The sequence below is a fragment of the Lytechinus variegatus genome, chromosome 3, assembly GCF_018143015.1.
Source record: "Lytechinus variegatus isolate NC3 chromosome 3, Lvar_3.0, whole genome shotgun sequence".
Lineage (NCBI taxonomy): Eukaryota > Metazoa > Echinodermata > Echinoidea > Temnopleuroida > Toxopneustidae > Lytechinus > Lytechinus variegatus.
In genome coordinates this window covers 65,633,215-65,655,999 of record NC_054742.1, presented here as the reverse complement: position 1 = coordinate 65,655,999, position 22,785 = coordinate 65,633,215, and the positions used below count along the sequence as shown (strand labels likewise).

Here is a 22,785-nt window from a genome sequence, read left to right as displayed (position 1 = left end):
TAATCCAGAATTAGTAGTACGGGGATCAGTGGTATATCATTAATAATCATTACGAAACACCTTTTTTAATACATCATAACAGACATGATGACAGATCGATAAACATTGCCTTTAAAACAAGTGAGTTACACCGACCCCAACCCCCCCCCCGCAACAACAGGAAAGAAGGGAGGGATACGACCAACCTAACGGGCAACGAAATGGAAACAGAAATTAGGCTCTCTTCTAACACCAGAAGCATTCAAACTTATGCATTATTTTATCAATACAATGGACCTATTACATTTGTAATAAGTCCATGTCAATACTAATAATGATAATCCGTTTCGCTTAATACATCCGAATGATGTCACTAAGTGCTTCACAGATATGCTTACACCTCAGTCACATTTGCTCTACGACGGCCATACAGCGAGTCGAAAACAGCCGTTTTATTCATTTTCATTCAAACTACCTTTATGTAGCAATTACAAAAACATGTTAAAACGGCTGTTTTCAACTAGTCGTGCGGCCGCCCTAAAGCAAATGTCACTGAAGTATAAAGAATCAACTTGAATCTTTGAGGGCAAAGTGCGAATGTAGAAAAGATAAATAATGCCCCGTCTGAATATTGTGTTACGATATAAAATGTGATTCCAAGTCAACAGTTGAATGAACATGATTCTCTGGGTTCATCATACATGTCGTGAAGGAAAATAAAGCCTGTTGAACAAAAGGATCTGGTAGGTATTCACAGAAAAGGCGAGTTTTGAATCGTTCATTAAGTGTACATGGCTAATTATTGATTGTAGGAAGGCTGGGTATATCCTGTGATTACCCTGAATAATTGTCTTGCTTTTGGTAATCCGTCAATATCATAATTCACATCTGTATGTTGTAAATGTACCGTATATTTGTCCTTTAACCACTCTTCAAATGTACCCAATCTTTATTTAAGTTCCTGAATACTAATAACAATAAAAACATAAATAAAGCTTAGTACATTTGTCCTTTAACCACTCTTCAAATGTACCCAATCTTTATTTAAGTTCCTGAATACTAATAACAATTAAAAAAAACATAAATAAAGCTTATTACATTTGAAGAGTGGTTACAGGACAAAATAATATGCGGTACATTAACAACATACTGCGGTTAAGGAAAATATATTCATGAGTGTGTATACAGTAACCTGTTTTTAATGCTTCAGACATCTTATTTTTGTTTAGTTCTTGTTTTGTTTCTTACATTCCATAATTAGGATAAGTTTTCCGCATCACGATAGGCCCGAAGCTATTTTTATTTTAACACCTCAGATTTCCAAATAAACCATATTCCATCGAAATCTACACCTTTTGTGAATATTCATAAACGTGAACTGTAAAGCTAGGTGGTGAATAAAAAAATGACTCCAGCGACACGTCTGCATGGCGCAACGGGGTAGGCCTTATCCTCGATTTTGACCTACAATGGTAAAGTTTTGGGTGCGAATTTGTTAAATATTTATACGTTCTTTTTTAACACCTATAGACCAATATGGATACAAATACCGTGTATGCAAATGTATATATTCCAAAAACACAAATTTCATCGGTTCTTTAAAGACAATTTTTTTTCTTCAACGACACATGCATGTCATTCATTATCTTTTTCTCCTTTTTTGGGTAAATGCGCCATTACTAGAAACTCTACACTTTTAAAAGTTTTTTTTTCTTATTTCTTTTAATTTATGAGTTTTATGATTGGTTTTAGAATCACAAACATAATCATTATATTTACCTATCATTGGTATAATTAATGGGGGAAAGCAATGAAATAATGTAATAACAAGTTAGTAACAGCAGTAATAATAAGCATGAAAAAAGAATAAGTGACAATGGTCACCCATGTGTACAGCGATGACAGGATTGCCCCCCCCCCCCCTTTCTCTATGGAATTTATGGACCATTTGTTTTTCACTGTTTCATCTTATGTCTATTCCAGGTGAAAATCTTCGTGGTAGCCTACAAATAAGCAGAAGATGTCGGGAACAATATCGTTTCAGAAAATAAATATTACAGGTACCAAAGATGTCCAGAGGTCCGCCGCCCACAAAGATAAGAAGAAGCCACCATCTCCAATAGTGATCACACCCCGAGGACCGCCAAAACCAGAGGACTTCCCGCAGGCACTTACTCTTGACCTACCCCCTCACGAGAAAAAGAGTGACCTAGCGGCGTTCCTGTGTCGAGTGAAATTACCCCAACTGATCTCGATTACCGAATCCTTCATGGTACGAAACAACCCAGTTGCTCACGGGCATTTCAGAAGAGGTGAAACTTTCTTGCTTCATTTCATCACCGATAACCCTACCGTGCATGCCACAACATCTGGGGGAAATGATGTCCGACTGCCAGTCCACGCAGGACAGAAGTATGAAATTCTTCCTCTTGGTAAGTGGAACTGTTTTGGGAATACTCCCCAGGGAGTGGCGAGAGTGTGTACTATGTGTGCAGGCTAGCCAGGATCTGAAAATATCTGTAAAGCGCTTAGTGGCGTCGTCCCGATGTTTTGAGCCCCCTGTAAATCGTGCTTTTGTCAAATAATAGTTTTTCTTTTTTAAAATCGCTCCAACGTCGAACCATTCCACTTTTTAAAATGTTTCATGTGAATTCTCAAAAAACACACAGATCCTCAGTTTGATGATAAAGAGTATAACGGTACCGAGGAGCTCTTAAAAGCCAGTCCCCTTCCTCCTGCTGTTCGAGTCGTAGAAGCCTTCTACTCTGATGAAGATAATGAAGATCAGGTGGTAGGAGACATCATAGAAATCAAAGGAATAGAACGTGATCCTGAGCGTGGTAAGGTGTGTATTCTATTACCGGTCACATATTGTCTATAACCATGGTTCTTAACGAGGTATATCATATCTGGTGCAATTAAGGTGATAAATGCTGCATTCTGAAATGGAAAATGGCCGCCATGGCCCCTTATTGTATTATGTACAATTTGAATGAGGACAGATAATTTGCACAAGAAGGCATATGGCGGACATTTTGAATTTTGAAATATAACATTTTTATCACCTAAATTTTAGATGATATGATATATTTCGTTAGTAATTATGTTTCCAGACAATATTTCACTCATACAATACCATTTAGTCAAGTCCTATACAAAAGCCCAAATCTGTTAAAATCATTTGTCCCCATTCGCATTGGGGCCTGTAGCCTGATGGGGCCTGTAGCGGTCATTTTGACTTTCAAAATACAGTACTTATCACCTACATTGTAGTGTCAATTGTCTTTGTGGTTATCACTACTCAAGCAATTGCCACTACTGGGATAAAGCAAAAAATTATTTCAAAGATGCTCGAGCATTTGCATAAAATTTTTGAAGAGTTGGAGCGCTTTCCAGAGTTATCATCATTCGGGATTGATATAGCTATCAATCACTGTGGCTGATCAGTTCGCAAGCTATAACCACTGTACTTACAATAGATTACAACAGGCGTCATCGAGACGGTTATCGTCAATACCGATAGGTAGCATATTGGTTCCTCATCGTTAACATTGTCATGTAGGGTTGCAAGTGCAATGAGACTATTTGACTATTAGACTATTTGAGAATGAGACCAAGTATAATATATTAGACCAATTGCAAATTAGACTAAATAGATTAAGCCCATGTGTTATTAGAAAAACGGAGAATTAGTCAAAAGTGTTGTTAGACCATGTGGATAAAAACATAATTTTCCACGGGCTCTGCTGCTGTTATCTATATTAGCCTCCCCAAAGGTAAATTGTCAGTTGGTCTAAACCCGATTTGACTAATGGCCGTGTAATCTCATCCTATACATGGTCTAGTTCTTTTTTTTCTACAACCAGTTTACCTTTCGTTCTAATTGCTATTTTGCCTATTTACCATTCCGTCTAATTTGGTCTAATATCTAATTGGTCCAACACTACTTGGTCAATTCAAGTAACAGACTGGAAATATATATTTGGGATTTAGACGAAAACGCGATTAGACCATTAGGCTATTCGACGATTCGGCAATTATATCGACCAATTATATTCGACCAAGTCCTATACATTAGGCCAAGTGGAAGTTAGACCAAACTGTCTAGAGTAAATGGGTTTAGCTCGTATGGTATTAGACGATCATAGAGTTTGACCAACTGTTCCTGCTAGACCAAGTGATATAACCCCTCAAATAAACTAATAACAATAAGTAATAATAATAACACACATATACACACACGCATACACACACACACACGCTCACACCCCTGCCAACACAACACTCACACCTCTAACAAAACGCACACTACCTTACCACAAACATCCACACACACCAGGGGACCGTTTCATCAACATTTTTGTCCGACAAGTTGTCAGATCTGACATCTTTCCTTGATTCTGATTGGCTGAGAGGTACTGTTACTATAGTAACTGTCGGATAAAATGGGACTTGTCGGATAAAACGTCCGACAAGTCCCTTCATGAAACGCTCCCCAGGACGCACATACACTTCACACCCGACTGGTGGTTGAAGACAATTTGTGTAAGCTCCGCCCAGTTATATCCAGCCATGATAAATTACTGTAACATCTTTCAGCGCAGTTTAACATGAATTATAAAGCTAAGTAATTAATAGTGGGGCTGATTTCTTAAGATTGATAATACATTAAATTAATCGTAGAAATTAACAAAATTTTTTTTACACAGCTAATACGTGACTTGTTATCCATATCTCTATCGTTTACGAGAGGTAACAAGTTGCGATCGGAGATCAAAGACCACTTGCGATAAAGAAACAATCAGACTTGCACGTGAACTATCACAATTGGGTTTCATTTCATTAAAAAAGTTGTTATGAGAACAAGACTTGTTAGAATGTGAACTACCATGACAACAGTGAAAATCTTGCTTTTTGGTTATCTATTCAAATTAATGAAAGGTGATAATTATATCATCATATCAACTCTTTATGATGGGGCCATGGTGTTGGGAAGCACTATCCATCACGATTTGCTAATACGTATGAATAGGGGAGGGGGGGGGGTATTAAATCATTACCTGTGTACGAGGATAGTTTCCATCCTTGTATCAAGATTTACAAACAAAGCTTGTACATTCCGTTCAGCCCCCCCCCCCCAAAAAAAAAAATAACAAAATAAAATAAAGCATAATACATCTATTCATTGTCATGTCTGCTTTTTAATATTATTCCAAAATAGAAAAATAGGCTAGGCTGATTTTCTCAATTGTTTCTTTAAAGAGATCATATTGAAGATTAGTTTTCAGTGATTCTATTTTGTATCATTCATCCTCATTTTTATTGTCATTATCATATTGTTGTGTTATTCTGATAATTCGGGGGGGGGGGGTGTAACTGAATCTATACATGATTCATCTAGGTAGTATATGAAATATATGTATCTATGAATTTCTTAATCGCATTTTGTTTTCTCACGGCATACAAATATTAGGTTGGTTTAATGCTTGTTTATTGCTGAAGTATTTACAGACATTTACAACACCTTATGAGGCATACATTGTACAGAGCGAGTTTTTATGTGCAGATCTACATGAACCTTACTAATTTTAGTATATAGAGAAGTGGGTCTAAACAAATATTGAATGTTTTCAGTTTCAGCAATACTTCTAAAAGGAATAATAATCTTTCATATCTACTAAACGTCATAGCATTGAACAAACATTGCTCAGTTCCGCATTACGTTAGTGGTACACATACTGGAATTTCCTCTTTCATAATACATGTAGCCTGGAAGTTGATATGTATTATTGAATTAAGTTCCTTTTATAAGTCCTGTACATAATGATACACACTGCATAAACGCGATTCCCTGACGACCATAAAGCTTTCTATGACATTCATGAAAAAGTATTCGAAGCTTCCCAAAATCATTATGGATCGTAGCATTCGTATAATCCCTACATTCGGCAGGTAGATTGGCGGCGGAAGATAAAAATTTTAGGGGGGACGACCAAAATTTTGTGACAAGCAAAAAAAAGGGGTATCAACCAAAATTCTAGGGGCACGCAGGAAACAAAATTGACAAGCAAAAAAAAGAAAAAAAAGTAATCTGGAAAACATTTAGGGGGATCGCCCCCCGTCTCAAATTTAGGGGGGGGGGGACACATCCCTCCGCTTCCGCCGCCTATGTATTTATCTCCAAACTTGGTAATGAACGGTGTCGAGAGGACCGAGGAGCACATCATTGATGCGTGATGTCCCCATCTCTGTACAGTTTGTGCACATGAGTGAAATGGAGATTCTTTTTTCAATGAAGTCCACTATAACATATTCATGTATTTTCTTTTAACAGCTCTTGGTTGGAACATGTGGGTCAGCAAAAATTAGGTACTCAAAGGCCATGAACTCTACCTTTACAACGATGTTGTTTCCAGAGCATCATCGCATGACAGAACTCAAGGACCACAGGTTCCCTCAGGTAGACAAACAGAACTGTTATTTATTCAACAGTTGGCTTTGTTAGTGGTCTGTTTCCCTCACCAACCATGACGATAGCGAGTTTTCGGAACGATGACGCAAAAAGAATTCAAGAACTCAGAAAATGTATTGAAAATGCCCATCAAATGACAAAGGACAGCTGGGAGGGCTGTTTTTTGTCATGGTGTCATGGTGGTCGAAAACCGGAATAGCAGGTTCGTTCTAACTTTCGGAGCTGACGGAAAAATGCCAATAAGTCCCTTGTCCACAGTCCAGGATGAAACTGCTGTTTTGATTAAATTCACTTCAATTCAGTTTATTTTTATTCTTAAACATAATACAAATAAAATACAAGATGAATTAATTCAATTTAAATAAAAGCATGAACGAAATTCAACATTGAATAAATGATATACATATTCAATAAGTGATTTAAATATAAATTAACATGCATGTCAAATTTAAATCAATATAAGCAATATGATTAAATCAACATAAATAAATATCATGAGAAGAATGGAGGGGTCCACTGAATTTTACCAATTTTAATTCACCAAAGGTTTCTTGGTTGCTCTTGGTTATGAAGGACATTATACAATACATTTTCTATGTTCTTAGAGGCGTTCTTCATCGCTGTGCAAAAACTTCCTATTTGACTGGTTTCATATCATCATAGACTTTATTATATACATAAAAATACATACCTTGCCACATACCGAACTATTATATATCGATTTGGTTTCGGATTACGATACTGCTTCTCAACAAATTTAGTCATTGCTCCTCCTTTATTTGCAATACAAGCATTTCCCCCAAATTATCTATAGAAAATTGAATATTCAAACGAGAGCGATACCAAATATTTTCAGGGACTCAACAAATATGTTTGGTGCTGTGGGTGCAAGAGAAAGCGTATGAAGAGAGATCTTCATGGATTAAAGCTTTTTAATATCTTTATCAACCTGGGCCCCGTAACACATAGGTTAGCGATTAATCTCTAATTTGAAAGAGCAATTCTGATTGGTTCCTTGTTAGTTTGCGGAGCAAAAATGCACATGCAAGGATGGTCGTGATACGCCATTTCATGTAGCGGTTGATCGCTAACCTTTGTGCTACGGGGCCCTGGAATCAGTTCATGAAGAACACTAACTGCAATCACTGAGCGTTCCAACTTTCACCTCTTATCACCTCACAAAGAGAGTCCGTTTACCAGCTGATTCAGAAGATCTCTCTCCGCAAAGGTTGAAACCGAAGCAAGTATTCCAGCTGTTGAAGTTATCCCATGATAAACACGTCGTAGCGACGAGGCCAAATGATCCCACTATTTACTCCATACCTGTGACTACGCCCATCAAGTTCACCCACGAGCCATTAACAGATTCACAGAAACACATCTTGGACATGTTGCCAGTCATGTATCCCCTTGTGAACACCAGTTGGGGATTGGTAGATCCGACGCAGATGGAACTGCCAAAATCTATGAGGACTGCCCCGGAAGTACTCAAATTGGTGCAGGCAGCCCATATGGCAAGTGTGAAAGGTCAGGCTCTGATACACTGCACAAAAAATTAGATAAAATTTTAACCTGCACAAGGGTATTTGAATGTCCAACCAATTTGGGGCAGTATTTTACCCATTGCGGGAAGCATATCGTCCAGTAAGGTTAAAATATAAGCAACAATTAATCTAGAATTGGCAACATTTTCATCACACTGGATAAATAAAAATGCCCAATGTTGGTTGGACGCACAACTACCCTCATAGATCATTTTACCCAATACTTTTTAGAGTGTAGTAAATACTGTAATTTACATGAACTAAATTAATGCAAATATTTGGATTAATTTCCTATTGTTTGCGTAGTCGCTGCTCTCTAACATAGATATGAACATGTCAACTTACTGTACTGTCATTAATTTGAGAATGATTTATTTAGGTATGTACTAAACACTGTACAAACGATAAATAATTATGATCAATAGAAAAAAATAATGTTCATAAAACTACTTCTAAAAAAAAATTGTATTCATAAGCAGTTTTCACAAACAACCACAGTTTGATGTCTTCGTAGTATCTCTCCATTGGTATTTAAATCTCCCTTTTTTTAATGATTAGTAGTAGGTAGGCTTTGAAAAAATGTCGAGTTATAAACTCGAATTTCAATCACCATACTCAATAATCATGGTTCTATGTATTCTTATTCGTTTTATTGACTGAAATCAGAACATTGGGCCACTGAAGACGAGCCATTACTATCAGGTCTTAACACAAAGGCAGCAGCATTATCTCCAGACCCACCGCCGGTATATCCTCACTCTTCGGATAGACCTCGGCAATCTTTGGATGGGGCTCCTCGGTTACCTCCTCGTCCTCCGGGAGGACTGTCACCGGTTAGTCCCGATTCTCGATCTTCGTTCGGCATCGATGCTGATTCGGATTCCGATGAGTAAGTTCGGACTTATCAAGGTAGAACAATGGCTTCAAGGAGTCGTTTGATAAAACTTCGTAATCGAAAGGCTTTACGCACGACTGGTTACCATTTACTATGCTGATATATCTCTATGTAGCTGACTTTGTACCTGAGAATAATGTTTCAGTCGTGCATAACCATAAACAGCATAGTAAATGGTACCAGTCGTACGGTGCATAATAATGAAATATTGAGGAGCCGTGGTGAAGTGTTTCTGACTCTCGCCTTGTAAACAGAGGGTCGTGTGTTCGAAACCCACCGCGGTATGGATTAACGCTTTTGGCAAGGCGTTAATCCACACTTTGCCATTCTCGACCCAGGTGCAAAATGGTCGATGTAGCTTGTCCGGCGACTGACCGGAATACTCCTCAGGGAGTGGATGATGTGCATACATTGTGTGCGGGAATGGCTGATTGAATCCGATGACCGGGGTAATAATATATCTGTAACGCGCTTAGACACGTTGTGCTGACTTTTAGCGTACCTACGGGGGGGGGGGCAGCCCCCCTGACGAGCCTCAACCCATGCAAAGGACGTATCCCTGCCCCCCCCCTGACGAGCTTGAAATACTTTTTTTGGCTTGTCAAATTTTTTGGCGGTTGGTTTTGTCTGCCCTTTGGAAAATCCTAGGTACGCCACTGGTCGTGCAGATGTACTAAGCAAGCGCTATAAAAAAATATCATTAAATGTGGACTATAACTTTACGAACAGCTTACGAACAGCCTGGGCCCCATAACACAGAGTTCAGTGATTAATCGTACATTTGATTTCCACGATTAATCGTATACTGTAATCAATGCAATTAATCGTAAAAAATATGTTATCCGTTGATTGCTCAGTTTTATGTTACGGGCACCTGGTTCATAAAACTTCTCTTAAAAACTACCTGGAGAATATGATTTGGTTTATGATTCAACTTATCAATATCAGCCCATAGTACTTATAGTAACCGTGTAGTCCCAATATAAAAAGATAAAACTAGGTATGATTATTATGATATTTTTCTACCGCTTTTAAATGTTCTCTTTTTACTGTTTAAAATGTTTTTAAGTGTTTAATGTTATTTTTACCGGTTTAAAATGGTTAATCGGTAAGTTCTACCTGTTTACCTTTGTTTTAGGGTTGTTTTAAATCGTTTTCAATAGTTTTTGTTTACCTGGCGGATGTCACCATTGTTTTACCTGGTTCTTGATACTTTTCCAGATAATTTAACCGGTAAAAGTGGTTTTATTTTTTTGGAAATATTTCTGGTTATTTTAACCGGTTCAAAATGGTTTACCAGTAACTTTTACTGGTATAACTTGGTTTGAGGTTTGTTTTAACCGTTGATGTACTGTACGTCAATTTTAAATAATGTAAATAAACTGATGATTCTTTATTATTTTTTATCTTAATAAAGTTATGAAACCGTACCCGACCCATCTAACCCTGTTATGAAAAGCATATCTAAAGAAGCAATGGTTGCTGTCAGAGATATACTCACCAAGAAAGAAAAGGTAGTAAAAACATTCTTTTTTTTATTATGCCATTAATTTCCGAATCATATACTCTTTGGGGATATTTGATACATTTGATAAACAGACATGTTTTCAAAGTTTAGTTTATCTAAATGACGCCTATATTTATAAGGCATTCATTTTGATTCTGCTGCGTGTCTTGTAAAAGTGTTCATAAGATGAGGAGAATTATAAGAAATAATTTAACAGGGATAACAGTTTGATTTCATTAAATCAATAACATGAAAGAATTTCAATAGCTTATGCCATTTTTCGTCAAAATAACTTTAAAAGTGGTTTCATGAAACGTGACGAAACCAATATAATAATATTGCATAAAAGGTCAAATATTACATTGTGATTATTTTTGTAAATAAATGTACTTCAAGTTTTCCCTCAACGAGTTAATTTGAAGAAAATATATCTAAAATGAAAAAAAGTGTGACATCGAAAGTTTCAACAAACTTAAAGCAAGAAAAACACAGTCCAAGAAATAGAACATATTTCAAAAGCTTTTATAGAACCATCATTGTGTTTTGGAACAATGTCGATAAAATCATCAACGTTGGATCTACAATGGCAAGTGTTACGTATCGCATATACCATGTATCCCGTGGATTGTTAATCTCAACATGTTATGTTATTTAATAATCGTTTTGCTTTTATCTTTTCCAATTTTCAAATTTTACAGGAATTGAAAAAACAGGAAGCGGCTTCAAAAGCATGGAAAACAAAATGCAAGGTATCATGAAATTTATACTGTATTTCTTAATACTTTTGTCAAATTATTCACTAAGTCATTTTTATAAATTATATCTTAACGTCAAACATTACTATAATAAATACATGCAGTAGTTTTGTCTGAAACAATATTTGCACTAATATACTTCAAACACATGAAGTAATGCAATGGGACCGTGGGACTGCAATAATAGAAAAAAAGATAACATGAAAGCTAACTCAGTCCCTTGCGCAGTCATCTGTTTTAGGCATAAAAATAGTCCAGATTTTCAGTATTAAAGAGCATCTAAACATAGAGCATTTTCAAATTGTACATTAATTAACCATATGTCTCCAATCATGACAAGGGTATAAAATGATCAAACTTATGAGACTAGCTTTGGCGCAAAGCTAACTCGGATGATATTTCTATACTCTTCCAGAACCTTGAACATAAAGTCAGCGAATTGAAAAACACTTTGGCTTCGACTTTACGAAGTGGAAGCAAACCAAATCTACCGCCATTTCGTCAGGGCTCACACCAGCATAACATTGGCGCATACTACACGGACACAGATGCTTATGACTACCAGATTCCTCCTCCACTCCCGCCTGTTAGGTCACCATCAGCATTGCCACCACCTACTTCCAGTAGAAACCAGCTTAGGGACTGCTCTGTTCAGGAGGTCGGGAAGTTCTTGATTCTGCACGGCTTTGAGAAGTACGTCGACATCTTTCGCGAGAATGGCGTCAACGGTGCGCTGCTAGTGGCTATGGAAGAGACTCACATGATCGAGCTACAGATGACGCGGCTCCATGCCCTTAAACTGACGATAGAGGTCCAGAAAATGTGCAGACCTTCTTCAGTTTGTTGATGAGTTAATTTTGGGGGGAGTGTGTAGGCGCAGGTGTGTGTGTATGTTTGATAAAATTCATTTTCATCAAAAACTACAGTCACGCCTATTAGTGGTTTGGTTAAAAACATAATTTAGAAAATCATGAGGATTATATGTTGCATCTCATCACTGTCGAGATTTTGAGAGCTAAGGTAAAATTAACCAGAGTTTTTTTATGGAAATGAACTGGAAGAAACCGGTGCAACAGACAAAACACGGTTAATTAGTTTTTACCGCAGTTTTAACTCTAACCGGAGATTTTTACCTGAAAAAACTCCGGTTAGAGTTTTATGCAACGGGGCCCAGATGTAACCTAATCTACAAATTGTTTTTTGTAATTAGGTATTTATGAAGATTATAACAGCATAATCATTCAACAAAAAATTACAATGAAATGAAGAGAGATACGACCACACGTAGCAATGAGCTTATTTACAGTGCATAAAGAGTATAGACAGAGAATGGATGTTGTTTGAAGGTTTGCATGGTGGCATGTACAATTGCTGATGTGGTTTACGGTACACCATGTGGAGTGTTATAGAAACAGTGGATAGAAGAAGAGAAGAAGTGGATAGGCGAGAAAGTGGAGATTTGAGAATAGAGTATTCTTTCTTGAAAATAGTCCTGAAAAGGACTGTAAACCAGAAGGAATGTTGAGTGAGAACAGCTTGAGTAGTAGAGCTGATGAGGAGATGGTGGCTTGAGTCGGCGAGTAGAGATGATGAGTAGTAGAGAGACTCGACTTTTCGACGGACAGTCAACCTGTCCGAAACGTCGAGTCTCTCTACTTATCATCTCTACTCGCCGACTCAAGCCAGCATCTCCTCATCAGCTCTACTACTCAAGCTGTTCTCACTCAACATTCCTTCTGGTTTACAGTCCTTTTCAGGACTATATTCAAGAAAGAATACTCTATTCTCAAATCTCCACTTTCTCGCCTGTCCACTTCTTCTATCCACTGTTTCTATAACACTCCACATGGTGTACCGTAAACCACATCAGCAATTAGACAGAGAATGTTAAAAAAATCAAACCTCCATTTACGAAAATGAGCAGAAAGTTTACCGTTTACATGTTTTATTTTAGCGAGGTTGTATTCAATAGCTTTGTTACTCAAGAGATAAAAAAAAAATCAGATAACTTTGCATGAGATGATCTCTCTTCCTTCTCTGGGTAACGGTCCACATGAATATTAAAAACAATGCAACTTTTTATAAATATGTATGCAGAGTATTTACCGAATCCCTCAACATTTAAATGCAAAAAAAATGTATTTGTGAATGGATTTGTTACTTCGCTTCCTTGCTTCATCATGTTTTCGAGCATTTTACTTATTGTGCTCCCTTGGGAAAATTTCTACGTACGGATTTGGTCACTTGTAAGATCTAAAATGATTACTCCGGTAAGAAAAGTGCTATTACTTATCAGTATTTTCTGGGGTGATTTGTGCAAAGTTTTGATGAAGTTTGTAATGGAAAATTGATTGCCTAATATTGGATAATACATAAAAATACGTAAATGAAATTTTATGTAATAACTGGTTCGGATAGCATTATGTGACCATACTTTTTGTGGCAATGTTGTAAACAAAACTCCAACAAAGAACGATTGTTATTTTGTGTCATCACAAAAATAAAGTACTCATTATATGTGAAAATGAGAGCATGATACGATGTACAAATAAGTAATAATGATGATGATGATAATATTAGTAGTTTGCATCAATATAAGTACATTGAATGAAGTATGAAATATGTATACTGTACAAGTTAAATGATTGTCCAATGTTTTTACAAGATTTTTTTATTATGCTTTCCGCTAATAATAGATACTCCCCTTCATCCTAATTTATTGCTCTTGACTCACTCATGGCAATATTTTGATAACACTTAGTGTGTTTGACATCGTATACATTGTGTATTACTATTTTCTATATACACGCACTGGCGTGCGATGAGGGGGGGGGGGCTCTTGCCTCCCCAAATCATTCTTCACGACCGAGAAAAAAAAGAGAAAAGAAAAGGAAAGGAATGAGTGTGAAATGTGTCATTATTTCCTGAACATTATGTCAAATTTTATCACAATCTTGGATTTTTGTATTAAAAACTTTTTATCATAAAATTTTTACGTGATACACCATATTGAGCCCCCTCAATTTTTTTTGGCTCATTACGCCTATGTAATACACGTGTGTGTATTTCCGGTTAATGTTTTTTCTACTGCTATAAGCTAGCTTGAATAACACTGCGAGTGTGACTTTTGTTTTCGTTTGGCTTGAAATGGTTGGGAGATCATTTATGAAGAAATATAACTTTTCAATGATGAATTGTGTTGAAATCAACAGTTTTAGTGGTTAATATTTCTAGGAATATATCTTGTTCTAAAAGCTCCGATTCACACATAAATTTGTTTGTATGGCAATTTCCTTGAAAATGGTGTTTTGTACTAGTTAAATGAATACGTCCCTATATTATTTTTTATCACTGATTCTGTATTCAACATTATTCTTCCGCAGTAAAACTGTGAAATAATAGTGAAGTGTGGGTCAACAAACGTGGGTTCGCCGATTCTATCGATGCACAGGCAAATTATATGTATATAATTTTTTTAATAATTCATAGATATATGTGTGTGTAATACTGCAATAAAAAATGAATGTCCAATGAATGCGTCTAGTATTTGACACTCTATTACATACAATGACCTTGTACAAGATCTGTACATTTTTTTTGTTTTTACATAACCAAAATTATATTTCAGGTACTTGTTGTACTTGAATTGATACTACCTGCATGACCTGAGGCGGCAGAAGGCAATAAGCGAAAATAATGAGGAAGGCCAAACATTGGGTGGATGGGGACAAAGATTTTAAAGGGGGCGAGTGAGCTAAGTGAGCCATCAAAAATGTCATTTTTAATATAAAAAAGATAATCTATGATGGGCTTTGACATAATATTGGAGAATTTGATCAGAGTTCACCCCTTTTCATTCCTTTTCTCTTTTTATTTCTTTGCCGTGAAAATTTCCGGGGTTACATAACCCCTCAGCCCTCCCCCATCGGTACGCCAATGTGGAGGCGATGCAGGAGTCGGCCTTTTACGATGAGTGAAATAAAAAAAAAACACCATGTGAATCATTTTGTCTCCCCCGATCAAAGTTCCCTAGCTCCGCGCTGGATAGAAGGAAAATAAAGAAGGGAAATCCGCCTTTTCTCCACTTTTTAATCCAAGTGATATAATGTTCGTTGCCAAGGCCTGTATGCATTTTTTTTTGCTTTTACTGAGGCTGCCATGAGCAGACGGGGAAAGTCCCATGTACATGATGTAAAGCAAACGTGTCACTCGGTCGTAATAGAGGAAGAGAGAGAGAGAAGGAGAGGGGTGGGGGAGGGAGAGAAAAAGGGGCGGGGAAGGCCGGGGATGACGAGAATTAAGCGAAATTGGTTAAACGGGAAGAATATTAAGATTTTATTTTTTTCTTGACTGTTCTCTCAATCTAACAGGGGTGGCGGAACGTATTTTCGTTGGGGGGGGGGAGCAAAGCAAAAAAGGGCACTTATTATGTAGCCTACTATCGGGCCGGTTAGGGCAATTTCGTTGGTGAGATGAGCTTGCAGTGTATTTTCTACAAATTAATGTCTAAAGTGAATTGGTGCGACTGGAGACTAAGGTGGTCAAGGAAAAATACGATTACTTAATATCATGGACATAGTGGATGGAAGTTTACTCGTGCATATTTTAATGAAAACTATCAGCTGATATCACTTATGAATGGTTGATCTGGGAAGTAAGTAACACCCTTGAAAATAAGGTGGGGGTAGCCCGGGGCGGTAGATCATGATTTTCTTTGATTAAATGGATGCTCCGGGCTGATAGTGATAAGTTTTAAACAGATAAAGAAAAATCAGACAAAACACTGAAACTTTGATCAAAATAGCAACAAATAACAAAGTTATGGCCTTTTTAAGATTTGCATTATTCCGGTGAAACAGTTCTAGGCATGTCTTCATGCATATTGAGTGAGAAAATTGATGATGTCATATCCCCACTTGTTCTTTTGTATTTAATTATATCAAATTAGGTTTATAAAAAAAATCTACCAAGAACTGTAGAATTGGATTGACAACTGATTGGTGCATTTGTTACTTCAACTTATTTCATTATAGAGGAGACACATTATTCACACATGTATGAAAAAAATGAAACAATTATGATTTCATGTAATAACATAAGAAAAGGGAAAGTGTGGATGTGATATCATCAGCCCACCTAATGAATATTGATGATGATGTGCATATAACTATTGTCACAAAATAATGCTAAACTTAAAAATTCAGTAACTTCATTATTATTTTGTTATCCGATTTTGATGAAATTTTCAGCTCTTTGCTTTGTGAATTTTACTCTGTTAAGAAATGAATATTTTCAGACCGGAGTATCCCTTTAAGCTACATAATACACTGTATGTTCAATTGGCAATTTTCAAAAATAGGACCTAGAGGGGGCTTTTACCCAACCTGGATCTGAAACTGACACTGAAGAAACATAATTATGTAGCCTGGAATAACATTGAACGACTGGTGCTAATTATATTGTAAACCCATATTACAATGCATCGAATGTGCCTGCACCCACAATAGGTTCTTGGTAAAGGCACTGAGGCGATCAAGCACACAATGGCGGGAAATTTCGAATAGCTGGTGGTAGGCAGGTGAGAGTGAATGTTTTTACCAACAGGAATGACCAGAATGCATCTGCACTGTCTATGGACAACAAATGGCGTCAACACTATCATCTTCGTGATAGGCTGTAAAGCCCTTTGAAGATTACAGCAGATGATGTTGATGAACACTCAATGATGAGAGAATATGTCTGACCCACACAATTTAAACAGCCAGCGAGCGGACAACGAATTTTCTTTTGGTTCTTAATTTGTACGAGAGGAAGTGATGGAAACTTCTGGAAGTGATTTTGAGGCATTAGTTTGGTGATAACTAGGTAAGTGAAATGATTATCAGTTAAAATGTTCAAACTTATAGAACCTTAATTTTGATCACTATGAAAATGGATGTTTGTCAATCTCAGTACCAATTAACCAGGCCCATGCATGTCATATCCTCAATTCAAAGCACGTTTGTGCCTGCTATTTTAAACTTGGAGAATCTCACAACATTGAATATATTTTTTCACTGACATCATACGGGACAGCTTCAAGTTAAAAGCGACCTGACAGCCTAAAACCCATATCAAATGATCAGGAACAATGATATTGGGCACCTTTTAGGTCCAGTTTCATGAAATTTCTACGTTATGATGGCATTTCCAAAACTTGAACTTTGACGACGGAAAGGCGGCACCGATATTCTCGTTCTGCTAACGTAGAATTGCAATTAGGGTTGTTTTTATATCCAATCAGTGTATACCTGGCTGTCTCGATCATTTGACTTACAAAGTTGTTTTTTCTTCCCCAATTTTAGTGTGAATGTGTGGGTGTGTGTGTGTTGTAAACAAGTAAAATGTTATTTGTTTTAAATTATGTAAGGTATAACCAATTATTTTTCACATGGGTTTAATCCAGGGGCGGCGGAGCAAAATTGAAAGTGGGGGGAGGGGGCACAAGGAAAAAAAGGCAACTTTTCGTTTGAAAAGGGCACTATCTGTTTTTTTGAACAAAGACAAAAAATTATATACAGTGGCGTAATGAGCCAAAAATATTGTGGATGCTAGATATAATATTCAGACAATTTATCCTACTCACTTCCCTATTCTTTCCTTTTCTCTTATTCTTTTTGGTCGTGAAAATTTGGGGGAGGGGCAAGTACCTCCCAAGTCCCCATCTACTGCTTATCTACCCAACTCAATGACTCATAAAACTTAAGGCACTGAATAAAGGGAAAAAAGGGGCAGAGATTCGAGAAAGGGCACTTAATACAAGAAGGCAAGCCAGAGGACACTTGCTCACACATAAAACGGGTCGTCAGGTGAAAGGGGCACAGAACATTTTCGTGAGGGACATTTTTGGGTAAACTTTGGCACTGATACGAAAAAGGACACTACAAGAAGGCAAGGGGCCCTTGCTCACACATAATAAAGGGTCCTTCTCAGTGAAAGGGGGCACAGAACACGTTTGTGAGGGGCACTTTTGGATAAAGATTGGCACTGATAGGAGAAATGGAACTTGCTAACAAATATATCGGGTTCTCCTCGGGTGTAAGGGGCACAGAACACGTTCGATAGGGGGCATTTTTGGTAAAGATTGGCACTTTTACGAGGACACCTAAAACTGATCCTCCTCAGGTGAATGATGCACAGTACACGATCGTGAGGGGCATCTTTCTTGCATAAAATGGCACTTTTTCAGTGCTTCAAAAAGTGGGGGCACTGTGCCCCCCCCCCAGGATCGCCGCCCATGGTTCAATCTTTTCATTTTACGTTCTGTCAATTAACTCTTTTCTGGAAAGGACACTTTGGACGGAAGTGAAAACAGCAACGTACTGTCTCAGTTGTTGCATAATATATACAAGCGTTCTTGTATACATTATTGAACATTATTAATCATTATCATGCGCGTATTCAAGGGGGGGGGGGATTTCGGAGCCCGGGCCCCCGGCTGGGCAAAAAGGGGGCACCAATATGAGGAATAAATGAGGGAAAGAAAAAGAAGGAAAAAAATAGAAGAGTGAAGGGGGCACCGTATTGATGTTTTACTTAGGGTCGCCGAATTTATAATCGACATAGGGGCGCCAGTTTTTGGTTTGACCTGGGGCACCAAATTCATGTTCAACCTAGGAAGAGGGGGGGGGGTACAAATTTATATTCGACCTTTGGCCGGAGCTCCAATTTGATGTTTGACCGGGGGTGGGGCGCCAAACTCATGTTTGCTCGCATCAAATGCTTATTATAGTTAGATGCCCATCCTGTTCATGGTTACCAAAGTTCGGGACTTAGAAAATCCAAAATATTTGATCTCGCTCACATCAGTTGTTTAGTAGGGTGGCGACCCTGTTCATGGTTAGAAAAAATGCTAAGAATGTCCAACTTTGGGTCGATAGACCAGAAATTTTCATCTCGCGCTTATCGCTTGTATAAACTGTTTTGTAAGATGCTCATCCTGTTCATGATTACCAAGAAAATGCTACTCGAATATCCGAATTTTAAGTCAGAATATAAAAAAAATCAGCTCGCACTTCTTGCATGCATCAGAGTTTAAATACTCATCCTGTTCATGGTCCCAAAATGTGCTTAGAATGACAAGTTTTGGGTCAGAATATAAAAACATTTCAGTTCGCGCTTCGTGCTCGCATCGATTGATAAGATGCTCATCCTGTTTATTATTACAGAAGGTACTTAGGATTTCCAAATTTAAAGGCAGAAAATTTTCAGTTCACATCAATTTCGATGACCATCCATGGTTACGAAAAGTGCTTAAAATGTCTGTTCGGCAAACATATAAATGCAATTACGCCCCCACCACCTATCGGTGAAAGCTGGATCCGTCCCTGATAAAGAAATTACTGCATATAATTTAGTAGGGCCTACCACACCGATGAGAAGTTCAACTAAATTGAAACCATAAAGTGCTTAACATTCAATGTTTTCTGGTCGCATTTATTCCTTCAAAAAGTGGTATTACAACATATTCATGAATAATTTTTTTCATGAACACATTAAAAACAAGAGGTCTTCGATTGCCTTTTTTCACGTGATTATGAAGTAAGTTAATTCGACATGCATTTAAGGCACCAATGATTGTCTGGCGGGGGGGGGCATTTTTTACGAAAAGTTCACATTGGCTTCCAAATTAGGTCAGGTTCCACTGGGAGCAGTATCCTGAATACTCGCCTGATTATGTCTAAAGATGCGTAAAAAGACCGGATTCGGAGAAGACATTTTGGACAGAATTTTCGCCCTAAAATGCCAGATATGGTCACTTATTTTTACAGCTGATGTCACAATCTTCTTGCGAATTGTCATAATTATTATGGACCTACTTGCAATACAGGGGAGGATCCAGCTTTCGCCAATGGCGGGTCGAGGGACGGAGAAATAAATTATAATCTATAAATTAATACAATAAGCACTGCATTACGAAAGTCGTTGCGTTATTGATCTCCAGTCATTATTCAACATAATTATGTCGTCAGTGGCGTAACAGGGGGGGGGGGGGGGGGGCAAGCTGCCCCCTGGCGGATTTCACTGGGAAAATAAAAGAAAAAAATGAACAAAAGGAGGGAGAAAGAAGGGAAAGGGAAGGAAAGGGGAAAATGAAAGGAGGAAAGGGACAAGTGAAAAGAAAACGAAGAATTTTTTTAATGGAAAAGGAAGGAAAACGTGATATTGTACGAAAGAAAAACAAATCATTCCGAAATATGCCTATGTAAATGCAAAAACATGATGGTAAATAAATCAAAAGATGACAAAATGGCAAATAATAGAGGGAAACGAAGGTAGAATGTAATTAATCAAAAGCTAAATTGGAAAACAAAGTAGAAAGGGGACTAGAAAAAAATAATAACACGACCCGGATGCCGATGATTGAAATTAAGAGCGGAAAGAAAGATGGACTGCATACAACATTGTGCAATAAACTTGCTAAATTTTATGCAAATAAGCTACCGGGGAAATAAAAGAAATTATAGGAGACAAAGAAATGAATGGAAACAATGAAATGTGTTATTTGCTGAATATAATGGAAAAATATATCACATAATATTAGAATTTAAAATTTCAATAGGAATTTTTTTCCAGCTCGCTTTGCACGCTGGCGACATTTTACAATTTTTTCCTACATTGCTATATGTCTTGCCCCCTCAAAATATTTGGTTCAGTACGCAACAAGGTTGAATAAATGTGTTGTAAAAAAGCTATTTTCTGTATATGCCCGCGATTCGATTAAAATAGCGGTAATCTGCGAGGTTTAAATGGCTTTGATATCAAAAAGTTCCGGGGGTTCCGCCCGCACAGCACTGCGTATGGAAGGGTTGGGCCATGGCTCCAAAAAGTTCTACAAAAAAGGAGGAAAGAAAAGCAAAGGAAAAGTGTAGGATATGATTTTATTTACTGAATATAAAAATGTCAAAAAAAGCTCAAAGTTAGATTGTCATGAAAAGGTGATTTTTTTTCTCGGTCGCTTCGCTCGCTCGGACTTGTACAAAGCTGCTTTTTAGACATGTGCTTTACTGCGCCCCTCGTTTTTTTTTACTATTCACTATTAATATTATCATTATTTATTATTATTATTTCTTGTCTATATTACGAATATATAATTTGTTTATCATGTCTCCATCTTAACATAAATGCTACAGAAATAGGACCGTACTCTCAGAGAACACACTTTTTGTATGAAATATTAGTTTGCTTTGACATAGTGTAGTAAAAGAGTGTATTGTTACTGGGTGTCATTTCCGTATAAGAGCCATTTCTCTGTCTTTTTTTTCCTCTGGTGCCCCAGCATCTGGTGTCGACCCCAAAGTACCGATCCAGACTTCGACGTCACTACAATGGTAATGAATGAACGGATGTTGACAACTACATCGACGACGACGTCGACGAGGGCCATATGGAACTCATCTACACCCAAGCGGCCAGGTTAGCGATGGAAGCGGGGCGGTGGATACATTGATGACTACGGGAGGACTTGTCTCATCAGTAAAACTAAGAAACTTCGGAATGTCGTAACATTCAAATCTAACTTCCAATTTTGATATCTTTAGTCTGAGTTAGGCTTGTTTGCAAGCAGCTTTTCTCAAGTTATTAAAGGACAAGTCCACCCCAACGAAAAGTTGTTTTGAATAAAAAGAGAAAAATCAAACCAGCATAACGCTGAAAATTTCATCAAAATCGGATGTAAAATAGAAAAAGTTATGCCATTTCAAAGTTTTGCTTAATTTCACAAAACAGTATGCACATCCTGGTCAGTATGCAAATGAGAAGACTGATGACGTCATTCACTCACTATTTATTTTGTATTTTATTATATGAAATTTCTGAAATATTTCAATTTTCTCCTCATTGTCACGGGAAACGACGATTAATTTCTCTCTGAACATGTGCTACTGTATATGGTTCAGTCAAGTTGGTCCTTATTGTCGAATATGTAAAAAATGAAATATTGTGTAATTCAAACAATAAAAAACAAAAGAAATAGTGAGTGATGGACATCATCGACTGATCCATTTGCATGTCACTGAGTTGTGCATATCACAGTTTTGTGAAAAATAGGCGAAACTTAGAAATGTCGTAACTTTTTTTATTTTACATCCGATTTTGATGAAATTTTCTGCGTTATGTTTGTTTGATTTTTCTCTATGTATTCAAATCAACATTTTTCTGGGGTGGACTTGACCTTTAAATTCAACTCGGTAATGAGTGTGCTGTATAAATACATGTATAAGCATTCAATGAGCTAGGCTTGAAAATCATTGACATTCCGGGTAGTCAATAAATATTTTGATGGGCGAGCTGGGGGTTATGCTTACATTTTTAAAACAAATTTAAACGGATGTACTTTATGAGAAGCCGCTTAAATGGTATTTTGTCAATAAGACAAATATCTTATCATTTAAAAGAATATATATTTTTTTTACATGAACATCCTTCTTAACGTAATTAATAAAATAGAATGAAGTACCGTCTGATCCAGTATCGACTCATTGTAGATTGTGTCGATTAGCCCACAAAGTTTTCGATGATGCCGACAATACAATTGGTGATTTCAAGTTCGATGTCGGTGTTGGTGTTAGTGTTGGAGGCACATTTTGGATTGT

General features: G+C 37.2%; 1 protein-coding gene and 1 long non-coding RNA gene across 3 annotated transcripts; both read left to right on the top strand.

The window, feature by feature from the left end:
• The first annotated feature begins 534 nt into the window (after positions 1-534).
• Positions 535-12,278, top strand: LOC121411697. Of its 2 annotated transcripts, none has more exons than XM_041604526.1 (9): positions 535-722; positions 1,963-2,411; positions 2,649-2,824; positions 6,314-6,439; positions 7,636-7,978; positions 8,662-8,884; positions 10,308-10,404; positions 11,096-11,146; positions 11,568-12,278. In XM_041604526.1, the coding sequence occupies exons 2-9, from the start codon at positions 2,000-2,002 to the stop codon at positions 11,997-11,999; spliced, it is 1,860 nt and encodes a 619-aa protein (XP_041460460.1). In that variant the 5' UTR covers positions 535-722; positions 1,963-1,999; the 3' UTR covers positions 12,000-12,278. The 2 variants fall into 2 exon arrangements, with proteins under 2 accessions (XP_041460460.1, XP_041460461.1); XM_041604527.1 differs by having other exon boundaries at positions 535-741.
• A 4,248-nt stretch (positions 12,279-16,526) lies between these two features.
• On the top strand, positions 16,527-21,777 carry LOC121412268. Its single transcript, XR_005969585.1, has 2 exons — positions 16,527-17,017; positions 21,471-21,777. It is a non-coding gene; the product is annotated as an uncharacterized LOC121412268 (long non-coding RNA).
• The last annotated feature ends 1,008 nt before the right edge of the window (positions 21,778-22,785 follow it).

Coding starts and splice junctions, on each gene's coding strand:
- LOC121411697 (XM_041604526.1), top strand. CDS start 2,000: ATGTCGGGAACAATATCGTTTCAGAAAATAAATATTACAGGTACCAAA. Junction 2,412..2,648: donor GTATGAAATTCTTCCTCTTG/GTAAGTGGAACT, acceptor AAAAACACACAG/ATCCTCAGTTTGATGATAAA. Junction 11,147..11,567: donor CATGGAAAACAAAATGCAAG/GTATCATGAAAT, acceptor ATACTCTTCCAG/AACCTTGAACATAAAGTCAG.